Source organism: Pseudonaja textilis, chromosome 1 (genome assembly GCF_049901715.1).
Source record: "Pseudonaja textilis isolate UNSWEBS1 chromosome 1, rPseTex1.2, whole genome shotgun sequence".
In the NCBI taxonomy this organism is placed as follows: domain Eukaryota; kingdom Metazoa; phylum Chordata; class Lepidosauria; order Squamata; family Elapidae; genus Pseudonaja; species Pseudonaja textilis.
In genome coordinates, this window is record NC_141990.1 from 99,588,774 (window position 1) to 99,605,043 (window position 16,270).

Here is a 16,270-nt window from a genome sequence, read left to right on the forward strand (position 1 = left end):
TATGAACAAGCTGGCAAATATTTAAGGACATTCCTGAGGAGGAGATGCCATTCTGGTCTGATGTGGTTCTGGCCTTTCGCTCAATGACTGAAAAGGAGCTGAAGAAATTTCCACAACACAAATATGGTCAAGCTTTTACCACACTGAAATGTGACTGCCCATCGTATTTAATTTGGCTGGAGAAAAGGTATGGGTTTTACATAAGATTGAAATGCAGCAATACAATAAAGAAGTATGATCTAAAACATTTGGTGTATTTTACACTTAATCCTTCATTTCCCCACTTCATTGGTCCTTTCCTGTCAAACTTACATAATGCTGGAACAGGATAAGACCTGGTTTTTAGGTATGTCTATTGTGGTGAACTAAATCCCAGCAAGCAAATATAATATAATCTCTTGTCAGTTATCGTTTTCTTTTTGAGCACACCTCCTTATAATATAGTATTTACAGGTTAACTTTTATATGGAGATTCAGGGATAAGAGAGGATTTTTCTTCTTAAAAACCTACAGGTTACCATTAATAGGTAATTGTAGGCAGGTAATTTAGAAAGATGTCCCACCGTATGTAAAATTCCTCTCTGTCAGACCTGTGACTTTAAAAGCAGGAATCAGTAGTTGTGTCGCTCTGCACTGATATATTTCCTATGTGTGTGTTTCTCTTCACCAACATAAAATCCAACATAAGATCCAACCAAATCTGGGGAATTAGAATATAACATATGGCAAAGTTAGAGGAAAATACTTGTTACCCAACCAAGCATTCAGGAGAAAACTTCAGAGTCCTAAGATGTAACATTTTGGTGTCTGTCCTTTTGTCAAATCAGCAAAGTCGACTGTCCAACAAGATCAAGTAAAAGATCATTTATTATGGATCTTAATGTGCCTAATTAATTTAATTATGTTCTAAATCACTACTGCAAGGTACTTTATCTTGGAACTTTGCATTAACTAGATTTCCAGTTTGAGGCATTTGATTGCATTGAGCCTATTATTTGGCACACTCTATTAGTGCAACCCAGTGGTGGAATTCAACTTTTTTTACTACCGGTTCTGTGGGCATGACTTGGAGAGCATGACAGGGGAAGGATACTGTAAAATCTCCAGTCAGAGGTGGTATTAGCCTGTTCTCCAAACTACTTAAAATTTCCGCTACCGGTTCTTCAGAACTGGTCAGAATACCACTGCTGAATACCACCTCTAGTGCAACCCCATATAGGCAGTTTATAATCTTGGGTTATAATTTATGTTGATTATACCTTCTGATTTAACTCTGAATATGAATTAAGCTGTATATGAATTAAGATAGCCATGGTGAAAATTTCAGTGGTGTATACATTGGAATTCAGCCAAAGACCCTGAAGTTCTTGTAATTAAAAACAGAAGAATATATGGGAAGATTGCAAAGGAAGGACTTTGTAATTTGGAAACCCTTGTAAAAATGTAAGAATGTGGCTGGACAATTATATGATGGAAGCTTTGTCCAGCGACAACCCAAGATCTATTTATCCCAGCAGCTTCCTTCAACAGTGATTGTAAAAACTGAAGAACATGTCTGTTGGAGCAGACCATCCTCTTTGCTCGGGCAATGGTCAAGCCAAACTCATGAGATGCCATCAGGCAGGATCTGAAGATAATTGCTCTCTACCATTGTTGGCTTTCATGAACTGACTAATAGGCCAATTTCTAGATTTAAAGTATAATCTTTTCAACAACATTAGGAGCATTATTCTTTTATGTAAATTGGTGGCCATAACCACAACCTGTAGAAGTTTGTTGCATGGATTAAGAGTGATATAGGAACAAAATATATCCTTAAAGCTATCTGGGATTACCAAATGTTCAATTTTATTTGGTGAAGTTGGATTCTAATATCAGCTGGATATGAATATGTGCTCAGAAATTATTTTCTTCTTTGTCACCAGGCACAGTGCAGCATTTACAGCTGCACCTGGTCTGGATCTAAGCTAGCGACCATCATTACATCTAACATCAAGGAGAATTTTAATGCCTAAATAATATAAACATTGTCTGGTTTTTAGTCATGAATTTATCAGCCTCCAGCATCTTGGGCAAGCTGATGTTCTTTGTGATTTTTCCCAGCCCGATGCTGGCTGGTGATAATGCTGGCTGGAGTAGTGGCCCAAGATATCTAGAGGCACTTTACTCAGGAAGACAGCTTTTGTGTTATAGGCCAGAGATTTTGTGTTATAGGCCAGAGACATGGTGGCTCAGTGGCTAAGATGTTTAGCTTGCCGGGGTTGGCAGTTCGGCAGTTCGAATCCCTAGCACCGTGTAACGGAGTGAGCTCCTGTTACTTGTCCCAGCTTCTGCCAACCTAGCAGTAATGTAAAAATGCAAGTAGAAAAATAGGGACCACTTTGGTGGGAAGGTAACAGTGTTTCGTGTGCCAAAACATGCCAGCCACATGACCATGGAGACATCTTTGGACAATGCTGGCTCATTGGCTTTGTAACGGAGATGAGCACCACCTCCTAGAGCCGGAAACGACTAGCACGTTTGTGTGAGGGGAACCTTTACCTTTACCCTTTTAAATATTTGGACATTTTTATGGTTTTGCATTCAAGAGTGAGGTGATGGAGAGCACAAGTCAAATATTACCAAAAGTTAGCTGGTTATTAGGTTGTATTGCTGTTTTGTATACTGTATTCAGCTCTGGATTTCTTGTTTTACAGTAATTATCCATGAGTGCCTTTTCTTCTCCCAATCCTACCTGCTGTCTCATGGGACACACAGGCCCTGTCATGTTTCATTTTTTAAAACAACACTGAACATCGTACTGAGGCTCAGGGAAGCTTCAGGAACCATTTAATATTTGTCAGGTGGACTTATGGGCAGAGACTTCAGTTGCGTCTCATTTCTGTTTTACCCTTTTGTGATTTCCCACAGGAGTTTCCTTTCCTCCGTGCAATGCCCTGGCACAAACCCATTGCAGTGGGGGCTGATCAGCTTCCTTGAACGATGGCCTAGGTCCAGTGAGCTGAAAAACATGATTACAATTTCTACGGATAAATGTGCAGTTTATTAAACATCATTTCAGTGTCCCAACCACTATTTCTGGTACTTTATCAAAAGACACCCAAAGGGAATCAGTAATAACCATTTGACTGGAATCCATGAACCACTAAAGTAGATAATAAGCATTTTCTTTGGGAGGCAGCCTCTGCTCTGAAGGCGGCATAGCTTGCAAATCTATTCAGTTATAAAAACTTCTGCCAAGTTCAGATCTTAAAACGATTGCATGTTGGCACAAACTGGGGAATAGGAAACTAAGATTGAACTTTAGCAAATATGCCCTGTGACGATATTGTGTAATGTCCAACAAAGAATCACATGCTTCATTAAGCAGTCCAGGACTTTGGGATGAATGCTGTGGGTAGCAGGAGTTCTTTCATCCGTGTTAAGTTGTAATTGTTGCTTTTTATTAACTGGGCAGATTTCCCAAATCAGACTTCTCAGAATGTCTGGGAGGATCAAAGAGGATTGTGTTTTTGAGCAGAAACCCAACAGCACTTTTACCCACTAGGATCCCAATCCATGCCATAAAGAAAAATAGACATTTCTTATAGAATCCTGTAAATTTCTTATGCAAAAATGAAAATTCAGGACATTTTGGCTTAAGAACAAAACTAACAGTTGCCGAGAAACAAACTGAACCGTACATGCAAACTCAGATCTAACCAAAATGTCCTGTATTGTCTGACATACAGCAAAGACAAAGTGGCACAGGGAAACTTTTATTTACTAGTGATTTCCTTATGATTTTCATAAAATTCAGAATCTGTTTGAAACATATTTCTTTGAAGGTTCAGACTGGATGCCTCAGTTTGATGACACTTCTATCTTACACACTATCTTGAAACTTAGTTTTCACAATTGCTATGTGGTATTAAGCCCCAATAAACAAAAACCTAGCAGTTCTGTGAGAACAGAACATTCAGCGTGGTTCTTTAGATCCTGACTGCAGTTTTTGTGGATCCACATTAAAGAACGGAACCAATTATGGTGGCGAGGGGAATCTATAATTAGTTGGATATTTCCCATAGGCTATTCAAAATCTTTTCTTCGCTCCAAAAACACAAACTCTTCTTTTTTTTAAAAAAATGCCATCAATCATAATTTTAATTACAGAGTAGAGTAGAGTACAATAGAATAGAATAGGACAGAACAGAATAGAATAGGAAGGGACCTTGGAGGTCTTCTAGTCTAGCCCCCTGCTTAAGCAGGACAACCTATACCATTTTAAATAAGTGACTGTCTAGTCTCTTCTTAAAAACCTCCAGGGATGGAGTGCCCATGATGGCAAGCTTCAAAATTAAGGAGAAACCAGTAGAACCCTGGTTAATTGGCCTCCCTGTTAGGAAGTTTCTCCTAAATTCCAGCTTGCTTCTCTCTTTGATTAGTTCCCAACCATTTTTTCTTGTCCTGCCCTTTGGTGTAATAATAATAATAATAATGCCCTTTGGAGAATAATTTGATCCCCTCTTCTTTGTGGCAGCCTCTCAAATACTGGAATACTGCTATCATGTGACCCCTAATTCTTCTTTTCTTTAGACTAGCCAAACCCAAATCCTGCAGCCATTGTTCATATGGTTTAGTCTCTAGGCCTTTGACCATCTTATTTGCTCTTCTTTGAACTTTTTCCAAAGTGTCAACAATTTTTTTGTAGTATGGTGACCCAAATTGGTTGCAGTATTCCACGTGTGGCCTTACTAGGGGTTTTATAAACCAGTACTAATACTTCACGTGATCTTGATTCTATGCCTCTGTTTATACAACCCAGGATTGTATTAATATTTTTGGCTGCTGCTGCACACTGCTGGCTCATATTCAAGTGATCATCCACTAGGACTCCAAGGTCCCTCAATAAATGGTTAGTGTTTTTGAGCCAGGTCTTGCCTAATCTGTTTCCTGCCTAAATGTAAAACTTTGCTTTTCTCCATATTCAAATTCATTTTGTTGAATTGGACCCATTATTCAAGTTTGTCAAGATTATTTTGGATCCTGATCTTGTCTTCAGTGGTGTTAGTTATTCCTGCCAGTTTAGTGTCACCTGCAAATTGAATAACAATTTTTCAGGAATAAGGTGTCACATCATTTTGATGAGTGCCTTTCCTTATTAGTGAAACTTGTAGCTGAAAACTGATAACCAAAGGCAAAAGGATATATCCTGTACTGTTTTCCTACATACACGTTTCCTCTTTGTTGTCATTTTGATGGGATTTGTGTCATAGGTATCTGGCAGAAACCACAATATCCCATGTATTATGATGTCATAATGCATGGGATATTGTGGTTTCTGCGAGATACCTATGGCACAAATGGTTTGAATTATATCGTTTGCATCCTGTGATATAATATAATATAAATGGGGCACAGTTCAAAATGTGTTTGTGTCATGATGTTGTGACATGTGATGACCTACCGACATACATACGTGATTTGGGCTTCTCTTTACTCACTCCAGTTTTGCACTTCAGATTTGTGATCTCTCTCTTTGAACTATGTGATCTAAGTAAAACATTAGCCATAGAGGATTCAAAAGTGTTGTATTTTGACCTCTGACGTATTCTTTATAGGCTGAAAGAAAATGGAGGCCAGGTGCATGCAAGGAAAATAGAAGATCTTTGGGAACTACACCGTGACTTTGACATCGTAGTAAACTGCTCAGGCATTGGTTCCCGAAAACTTACAGAAGACCTAGAGATATATCCCATCAGAGGTCAAGTTCTCAAGGTTCATGCTCCTTGGATCAAGCACTTCATTCGTGATGGTGATGGTCTGACCTACATCTACCCGGGGATACACAATGTAACATTAGGTGGGATAAGAGAAAAAGACAACTGGAATTTGTCCCCGGATCCCATTATCAGCAAAAACATATTTGACAGATGTTCCGCACTTGAGCCTTCTCTTCGGACAGCTGAGAATATAAAAGTGAGAGTGGGCCTGAGGCCGTCTCGGTCAGCTGTGAGAGTACAGAAGGAGGTACTGACTCACCAGCGCGAGAAATTGCTGGTGGTTCACAATTATGGCCATGGGGGAGGTGGTTTTTCAATACACCGGGGTACTGCCAAGGAGGCAACTCAGCTGGTTAAGGAGTGCCTTGAAACCCTGGCAATACCTGGGTGTAAAGCAAAACTGTAAATAGGAAAGAAACATTTCTCTTTTGATCCAGTAGTCTGTGTAGAGCTAGGATCTTGGGTGCGATGTAAAATCTGGAGGAATGTCATCCAGCTGATTTTATGTCAGTCACTTACGGCAATTGCTTAGTGCTTGTGGTCCTCTTAGGAAAACATCAAGCACTAAGACTGAAGGGAAGAAGGACCACCTGCTAGACCTCCCTCATCAGTAAGACCCTAGCTTAGAACCTTCAACTTTTTACAGCTAATTCATGGGAAGCAACCACCCCAGTTGTATATGTAGGTTTACGCTGTTGTGCAGTTCTTCTGTGGATATGGAGGTGACTCTTCAGTCCCAATCTGGAAATGCAGACTCTAGTCCAATGGGGCTACATCATTGCAATAACTGCGGCTGTTAATTCTATGTGTTAATTCTGTTCATGGTTTTCTATCTGCCTCCAAAGCCTATGCAGACTTTGTAGCTCCTTATTACTCATTTATCAGGAAGTCCTTTTTACCCATTATAGCAGGGGTGTCAAACATGTGTTGTCAGGGTGGCATCATGTGACATATCGAGACTTCCCCCTCCCTTTGCTAAACCGGGCGGGGCCGGGGCCAGCATTCACGGCGCGCAGGCTCGCATCTGGCTTGCTGGCCGTGAGTTTGACACTCCTGCATTATAGGTGTAGCATTTTCACTTTTAATTTCCCTGTTGTGATTGAGCAATGGGTTTGTAGATCATTATCTAAGGAAAAACCAGCTTTATCCCATTTTAACCCAGATTTGGGAAGCACTGGGTTAAAGTGTTGAATTAGGAATAGGGAGGAACTAATTTCAGCCCCACCAATAATCATGGCAATTCATTAGGGATTTTGGTTTGATCATGTTCATTCCCAGCTCAGCCTAGCTAATTGGGGAAGAAGGGAGAAACGAGTGTTATGTATGCTCCCAAGAGCTCTTGAACGAAAGGAAGGAGAGACATGAAAGAAGTGAATAAATATGAAGGGAGATAAAAAAGACTTCTTGCTGGGCTGAAACTTTGCTGAAACAAGAATGGTGCTAGTTCGTTGACTACCTTCAAGTCCTTGCTTGATTCTTTGGCCCTCAAGCTCAGCCAAAAGTTCACCCTTCCTGCGCCTTTTGCTGGCTCTACTTATCTCCAGCACCTGTTAATAATTGTCAATAAATATGGCAAGATGCCATATAGAAATTTGGGACCCTATACTCAAATACTGCTGGATTAGCAGGCACCAATTGGGAAAGCTGCTTCACCAATTTAAGTCATCACCTGGTTGCTGAAATCATCAAGAGATAGGCATTTAATCCAAATAAGCTGAATGATCTTGCTTGCGTATTCAAAATGTTTTGTCAAATTCCTACGATGGAGGAAAATACTGTATGTATACGGCAGTTTGAATTTTATTACCAAATATTGTATTTTAATATTCATACATAATTGACTGCATTAGCTAATCAGTTACAGGTTACATTTAGTAATATGCCATGATCTTGGTCAAGGCTGGTATCAGTGAAATAAAATGTCCTTGTGATGGCTTATCTTTTCTATCTGCACATTTTTTCTCCTTCTACCAGAAGAGGGCAGTATTGGATCAGTCACTTATTTGGCTATTCTTCAAAATGTACCCACTGTGTTTTTCCTGCATTCCCCCCACCACCACCACCAAAAAAAGGTGTCCCAGGAAGGACACCTTAAAGTAACCATCTCTTATTTAAACAGACACCCCCATGGACCACAATAGACCACAATGTATCAGAAATGTGTGTTGTGTTAGGTCTAACATATCTGGGATGAAATGCCACCTGGCTGTTAGAGTGCAGCAAAAAGACCGAGAAAACTTAACTCTTGATTGCTATCTAGTTATCTGGATTTTTGCAGATGAGAACCAGTACCCTATTCTCTGCTGGGACTTTCAGAATGGGACTCTCTCATTCATTCTAGTGAGCTTGTTGTTATTCCAACATAGAGCTCTTGGGCAGTTTATGAATAGAAGAAAGTGGAGAAAGTTGAAGGGTAGGCCATGAGGTCAACGTAATGTCTTCCACTAAAATCAACCCTTACAATACCAAACTGCACCTTTGCTCTTCCTCCACCAGAGTTTAATCTGACTCCTTTGCCTACATTTTGGATGGCAGTAGGGACTTTGGCAAGACCAGTAGAAGTGGGGACTTGTCTGCATGGGGAGAATTTGTGGAGTGTGTGACATAGCAAAATCAATAGCACTTAGGCTTATATACCACTTCAGAGTGCTTTACAGCTTTCTCTAAGCGGTTTACAGAGTCAGCATGTTGCCCACTGTGATCTGGCTCCTCATTTTATTGGAAGGATGGAAGGCTGAGTCAACCTTGAGCCTGGTGAGGATCGAGCTCCTGGCAGCTGAATTAGCCTACAGTACTGCATTCTAACCACTATGTCGCCACGGTTCATGCATATAGATGTATGCATGAATGAATTTTAAAGCATTGAACTCTGGCTAAGAAAGAACAATGCTTTATCTTACTAGGTTTTGCTTCCATCACTGCCATTTGGCTGCTTTTATAAGGGAGAAATCAATAAGGTGTATGCTAATCTCAACGTAAAAGCTGACATTGCTTTATGGAATCATTAGTTAAAAGACAGCAACTAGCTTACTGAATCTAAGGCTATCACTTGGATGGGCTGTAGTACTCCAGATGACTAGAGCAGCACTTTTTTTTAAAAAAAGTACCTTTATTACCATCTAGTGGTTATTCAGATTTTTCTTCAATATATGGCTATTCAGATTGAATGCCTTGAATACATGGGATGTACAAAGCCATGTAGAATAGACACTGTGTACGTACTGGTTGTTATTCTTCCTCTAAGCAACTCAGAGCGAGGGGGGAGAGAGAGAGAAAGAGAGAGAGAATGAGAATATCTCACTAAACTTCATGGACTTTTTTTTTTCTGAATCAGCATCAATAGAATTCTCTTGCCAAAATGCTATTTTTCCTCCTTAACATTTTTCAGAGAAAGGTTAGGCTGAGACAGGTATTTCTCTTAAATATGTTTTTCTTGACTTGACAAAGGAGCTATTTGAAATTGATGAAGCTGCCTGGGGAAGAAGAGAGCCAGCATTTCTCCATCTAGAATACCTGAGAGGCCAAGAAGGCTATTACAAATTTGATGACCCCTTTCATGAAGAATTTCCTGGTTGGAAGATAATTGTTTTCCTCTGACAACCAAATGCTGCTTTCTGAGATCTTGGAATTTGCCTTGACTGAACACCAGAAATGCAACTTTGAAGGGATTCAGCAAGAACGATGGGGGTCCAGGCATCCTTTGGGGGTGATGGTCCTAGACCTGCATCTATTCCAGCTTAAAAGATGTAGAGATGCTATCAGAAAAAGGGCTGCTGCTGCCATTTAACCATATTTCCATTTGTCTCAGGAAATCTCATTTTGATTGAGATGAACAGAAAGCCTTCAAACCAAAGGAATTAATGCACGCTGGCAACCGCATTTCAAAACCAGGGCCTGGTAGCTGCAAGTCTTAATAGGGTTTTCATTGTAAGCCTGTGCATTGATATTCTTAAAGCGGAGTCAACAAAGGGAGCAGGAAGGGGGTTCAGTTAACTTCATTAAAATTCCATGTGTGATGAGAGAGAACTCTTTAAATTAGTTACTCCCTGGTTTAGCAGATGGGGATCAGCCCCTAGGGGCAAAATTGGCAAGGCTTGTTAGGCAGGAGATAGATCTGTTATGGAATGGAGAGAAGACGGTGTTTCTTTGCATCCCGGGAAGAAAAAATGCTACCTCCGCAGCAGATTTCAACTCTTCCCTCAACATTTCTGGGTAAATCTTAGACAGAAAATAAATTATAAGCAGCCAGGCAGTTTGGTTTGGCTCCCTTCATCCTCCGCCCCAGCGTTTCCATTGCTCTGGGGATTGTCTTACTGTATTTGCTGGGTGGATGATTAAAAACAAGTTAGAAATCATTAAACTGCCCCAAAGAAATATACAAATAACATTTCCTCTATTTCTCAGAAGCTTATCAAATAGAAAGCAGTAAGAGAAATATGGGATTGAAGAGGCATAAGATAAATGTCATTTGCTATTTATTCTTATTTGATTGCTGATCATGTATGGGAGATATAGCATGGTCTGCAATAACTGGATAAACATTTATGGAACTCCTACTGTATCACTATTTCCCCAGCAAAGGAATAGAATAGAATTCTTTTATTGGCCAAGTGTGATTGGACACACAAGGAATTTGTCTTGGTGCAAATGCTCTCAGTATACATAAAGAAAAGATATATTCGTCAAGAGTCAAGAATCATAAGATACAACACTTAATGATAGTCATGGGGTACAATAAGCAATCAAATCATACTAGGAAAAAGTCCATATAAATTGTAAGGATACAAGTGACAAAGTTACAGTCAAGTGGGAGGGGATGGGTGATAAGGAGTGATGAGAAGATTAATAGTAATAGTACTGTACACTTTGTAAATAGTTTAACAGTGTTGAGGGAATTATTTGTTTAGCAGAGTGATGGCTTTCGGGGAAAAACTTGTATCTAGTCGTTCTGGTGTGCAGTGCTCTATAGCATCGTTTTGAGGGAAGGAGTTGAAACAGTTTATGTCCGGGATGTGAAGGGTCTGTGAATATTTTCACAGCCCTCTTTTTGACTCATGCAGTATACAGGTCCTCGATTGAAGGCAGGTTGGTAGTAATTGTTTTTTCTGCAGTCCTAATTATTCTCTGAAGTCTGTGTCTGTCCTATTGGGTTGTTGGGATGATAGATTCAATAATTCCTTTGTAGCAGCTCCTTGGGCAGTTTGAGCTTTCTGAGTTGATGCAGAAAGAACATTCTTTGTTGTGCTTTTTTGATGACATTTATGATGCTTAATAATGCTTAGTATCAGGCCTTTCCCTCCTTAAACAGTTGGGAGGGACACCAATCCACAAGGGTGATGGCTATGAAACTCCATGTAATACCACCCAACTCTGTACAAATCATACAGATGCACACATGCAGATTTGTCCCCTCTGTACCACAAAATCATTGCATAATGTAATCTTCAAGGGGAAAACCAGAGAGCTGTTGAGGTGATAACAATGCCGAATGGGACAAGTCAGTGCTGCCAAATCGCCATGGCCAATTCAGCCACAGGACAACTTGTGCCGGGACAATTCAACGATTCAATTTAATTATTTAAAACAATGTAAGAATTATTTTTTTGTCATTCATATTTCATTTCATCCCTTCCTCCTTTGCATCCTTTTCTTAATTGAATCCTTGCCATAAAATGAATATTCCACTATTTCTTCTATATTAATGTTAACACTTCTCCCTCACTGAGTTGTCTTGTGGTGAGTTGGCCGTGGCAAGTTGTCATAGAACTGCAACAATGGCATCAGTGGGACATGTTTCATGACATTGCCCCCCCCTCCCCAAAAAGCTCTTAGAAAAATGGGTTATGTGTGCATATATTTGAATATCAAGTAAGCTGATGAAACTAGCCTGTATTGGTTTTTTTAAATTTTATTCATCAACATTTTGAATACAGTGTATTGCCAGGGCATATCATTTACAGAAAAGCCAAGAAAAAACAAAAAGGAATATTAACATATATACTAATAACAATAGTAGTAGTGTAACAGAACTAGATTTCTCTTTATATTAGCTTATTTGTAGTTCTGTTGGTTATATTGGCATATTTATAATTATAAACCATCTTTATATTTAGTTCATACATAGCAACAATCTTTCTTCATATAATTTCTAACTCTTATCTCTAACCACTCATAAAATCTGTTCCATGTTACGTAATATTCTGTATCTTCTTTGTCCTTTATTTTTAATGTCAATCTATCCATCTCTGCACAGTCTAATATTTTCCGAATTACTAATTTGAAACCAGCCTGTATTGACTAACATCTGTGGCACTGCATGTGGTTATCTCCTTATCAACAAAAGCGAGATATGAGACACTTTTCCAGAAGACACAGCAGAACTTTTGGCAATCATCCAGGAATAAGATGAAAAGCAAAAGAGAAGATGTTGGGAGCTGCCTAATTTTGGCCACCACTGATCATAAAAATTCCCCTCATTGAAGAGAGAGTTCCTGCCATACACCACCTATCAGTAGAGAAGCTATGACAGGGAAAACACTTCATAGGAAAGTGTTCACTTATCATGTAATGGAGACCACGAGATTCAGTATGACTTGCATTCTTTCTCAAATGGATTCCAGACTGCTTGGTTTTTCTACTCTCATAATTTCCAGGCTTTTGGCAGAATATCTGGGTATTCTGGGAGTTTTGTGTTCCCAATACATCTGTAAGGTGGACACAGCAGTTCCCTCTTGCCTTATTTTTTCTTCCAGCCAAAACATGAGGAAATTTACCAGTCCCTTTTGGTCTTTTTTTCCTGTTAAAGAACTATCTCCTCTGCTTCCACCTTTTCTTTAGTGCTTCTAGGGGGAGGTTATCATCACAGAAGGAGCAACTGGAATCTCTTTTTTTGGATTCTAGAGCAATGAATACACCAGATTATCTCTCATGTTTATGCTTTATACAGAGTCAGAACAGAGAGTTTTTGGACACTGGTTGCATGTCATCCTTAAGCCATAAAATGAAGCCATAAACACTGGGTTGCTGCCTTTCCTATTTTTAATCAGTTGCAAAATTACAATGTAGCATCTGTTTTGTGTGTGTGTGTGTGTGTGTGTGTGTGTGTGTGTGTGTGTGTGTGTAGTGGCTCAGTGGCTAAGACGTTGAACTTGTTGATCAGAAAGGTTGGCAGTTTGGTGGTTCGAACTCCTAGCCCTGCGTAACAGAGTGAGCTCCTGTTACTTGTCCCAGCTTCTCCCAACCTAGCAGTTTGAGAGCATGTAAAAATGCAAGTAGAAAAATAGGGACCACTTTGGTGGGAAGGTAACAATATTCCATGCGCCTTCGGCATTTAGTCATGCTGGCCACATGACCCGGAGATGTCTTCGGACAGCGCTGGCTCTTTGGCTTTGTAATGGAGATGACCCTAGTGCCAGAAATGACTAGCACCTATGTGGGAGGGGAACCTTTACCTATATATATAAAATTGTAGTTGATACCATGGAAGACCACTAGATGGCATCAAAGTGCTGTTTCCCATTCTTCTTGCTGCCAACTAGTGATCATCCAAATTTTTGCTGCCCAGCGAAACAGTCATAGCTCTGACTCCACAGATTTGTTGTTGTTTTTTTTCAACAAGCTGCTCCTTACCAAGAGGCGAAACTTGATAACTTACTCAGAGTTCTGTTCTTTTGACTTTTCCCCTCTTCCCTTCCTTGAACACAGCAGGAGATATGGGTGTGAATGAGGGCATTTTATTTGCCTGCATTATTTAGTTCTTCTTTTAAAATCAGACTGGAATTCCTGGTTGTCAAAGTAGATCTAGTAGGGCCCTTTCAGAGTCTCCCTGTCATAGCATTGGTAGTCCCTGTGTTTTTTACAACAGTGAAAGAAGCTGTTATTTGCCATGGAATCTTTAATAACAACATCCGTGTTGTCAGTTAAGGCCAATGAATGGTATAAAGGAGGTTTCTGGGTACTTCCTGCATCTCTTCTCTCCCTCCTCAGTTTTCTAAGTGTGTGTTTGTGTGCTGGTTCACAGCCAGAAAAGCATTTATTCTAGTCTGAATGGGAAAGATGAAGAGAGGCACAGAGCAGCTTTCAAAAAGAGCAGTTAGTGCACCCAAAATTCTGGCCTGGCTTTTATTTTACAAAGTATGTGTGCAGATTTAGAAGATCGTGTGCAAGCTCAAAACTCTTGTGGGTTGGCAGAGGCAGAGGAGAGGGAGAGAGAGGGAGGAAGAAATTTCACTGTATCTGCTAAAACATCTACCCTAACTAATCAATGGGAGTGATGTGCTATGGAACACCTTATTTTCTACGAACAGCTTTTCTGTCCCAGTCTGAGGGTTGGGGAATGTGTGAGAGAAAAAGAGGAAGAGCATGATGAAGTGTGGTGAAACTGTTTGATGGTCCATGTTACTCTGCATTCATCATTCCCCTCCCCTCCCCCATGCTCCTCCTCCCGCAAACATCTATGTAGCTAACTGAAACATCTTGAGACAATTCTGAAAATATTGACCTGTTGTAAACAATCAGGTTCAATTTAGAATGTGTCAATAAACATAAGTGTTGGTGCAGCTATAATGAATAAACTGTAAGCTGCTACAGTTAGATCTATAGATTAGCTGCTTCTTCCTGAGTTGTGCTGAATGAGAAGCCATGATTCTTCTTGTATGCACCCTTGGCACGCCGGTTCAGAGAAGATCTTTCTGGGCTAAAGATCTAATTATTGGGACAGCCTATCGCAATGCCAAACGACCTTTTATTCAAAGAAATAGCAATGGTTTAAAATAAAGCTGTAGCTTGTTTTGTAGCTAAAATGCTATAGTGATCCATTCTGTGGGATACAGTAGCCTATACAACTGTCTGTACTGGAGAAGGAGAACAGTGCTAAGTCTACAGTGGCAAAAAACAAAGCAAAACAAAACAGAAGGAATTGGCAACCCACTTCTGATCGATGTATTTTATTATTTTTTGTGAGCTTTAATAAAATTGGTTATAGTTGGAAAAGGTGCTACCAGACTTCTAGTTTTCTGTACTGGAGAAGTAGGAGTTATTTCCACAGCATAGCTTATTTAGTTATTTGTTTGTTAACTTTACAGTGTAACCTTTCAATCAGGAGTTAAAAGCAGGGTTCATAGTGTTCCCTCTTATTTCACACTTTTTCACACTGCAGCAACCATATAAGATGAGTTGGGCTGAGAGGGAATAACAGGCGCCAAATCACCTGAGGTCAGTCTTTTGAGGGTTGTCCAGACAGGAAACCAGATCATGAGTATAATGCTACCTTTATGATAAAATTACAGTAACAGAATATTGCCAATCTGAAAACATCTTCTCTCCTGTCCAGGAGTGGGATGCAAATTTCTTAACAACTGGTTCTGTGGGCATGGCCTAATTTGTGGATGTGGCTTGGTGGTCATATGACTGGCTGGGTGTGGCTTGTATGTAAATATTATAAATATTTATGTAAATACTGATTTTTTTTAATTAAAAAAGAGCAACTTTCACCCCAAATTAGGCAAAACAGGCAGGCAGATTGAGTTGCCCACAGAATCAAAGATTCACTTAGAGATCTATGATTTTGCAATCTGCTACCTGAGTCTGCACTGAAAAACAGAAGCTTCAGTCCTAGAAGGTCCAGCTCTGCTTTTAGATTAGCTAGAAAGCAAGAAATCCAAGATTTCCTTGGATTTAATCTAAATCTCCCAGCACAGCAGAACAGGGGGTAAAAAAAAAAGGAAAAATAGCAACTTACCAAATGCAGGCGAGTTTGATGGCAAGCATGCCAGGTAAGGAGTGACTAGGCGAGGAGGGAAGGGACGGGGCCAGCCAGTGGCACGATTTGCCAGTTCTCCGGCTCTATAGAACTGGTCCGACCAGGTAGAATCCCACCCCTGCTCCTGCCTTTATTTTCCAGAGAACCAGAAGAGCCCCATTCCCCCACTCTCTTAGGCTCAGATTTCTCTTAGCATCCTGTTTATGGTCTAGGCTGCAGCTCTTCTTCCTGTCTCCCAAGGTTATTCTTATAGCTCAGAGTGCCCAATTAGTTGGTTGTGGTTGGTTGAGGAATTCTCGAAGTTGAAGTCCACAAGTCTTAAAGTTGCCAAGCTTGGGCATCTTTGTTATCGCCTATTATATCTGACCAGTTTATCTTCGCCCATGATCAAGAGGGCTTCCTTCCTCTATTGTGCCTATGGGCTCATTTGTTAGGAATGAAAGATTTTGAAGGAAAGAAAGGTTGGTAATCCTACTATGGAATGGTAAATGGAAATTCTCCACTAGCCATACTCACGGGTATAGCTGGAAGTCTCCACATTGCGCTCTGTGGCCTTGGGCAGTTTGGGAGGATGAGGGTTCACACGAATTAGAAGATTGACAGGATGTTTGAGGTAGCTTTTCTTGGTTGTTTTGTGTAACCTGCCTTTAAAACTGATTTCTACTGTTATCAGAGGTGTCTGCAAAAAGCCAAGATAGTGTGGTTGAGGGTTTGTGATGCACATAAAGGACAGTGGAAGTTTGACTGC

General features: G+C 40.1%; 1 protein-coding gene across 10 annotated transcripts in view; it reads left to right on the plus strand.

The window, feature by feature from the left end:
- The window catches only part of DDO (D-aspartate oxidase), a 28,258-nt gene extending 20,558 nt beyond the window's left edge, over positions 1–7,700 (plus strand). For all 10 annotated transcript variants that reach the window (XM_087913090.1, XM_087913109.1, XM_026726616.2 and 7 more), the window contains 2 exons: positions 11–187; positions 5,601–7,700. In XM_087913090.1, coding sequence (XP_087769216.1) covers positions 11–187; positions 5,601–6,168 — 745 coding nt within the window. In that variant the 3' untranslated portion in view covers positions 6,169–7,700. The remainder of the gene's footprint in view (positions 1–10; positions 188–5,600) is intronic.
- Positions 7,701–16,270: the final 8,570 nt, after the last annotated feature.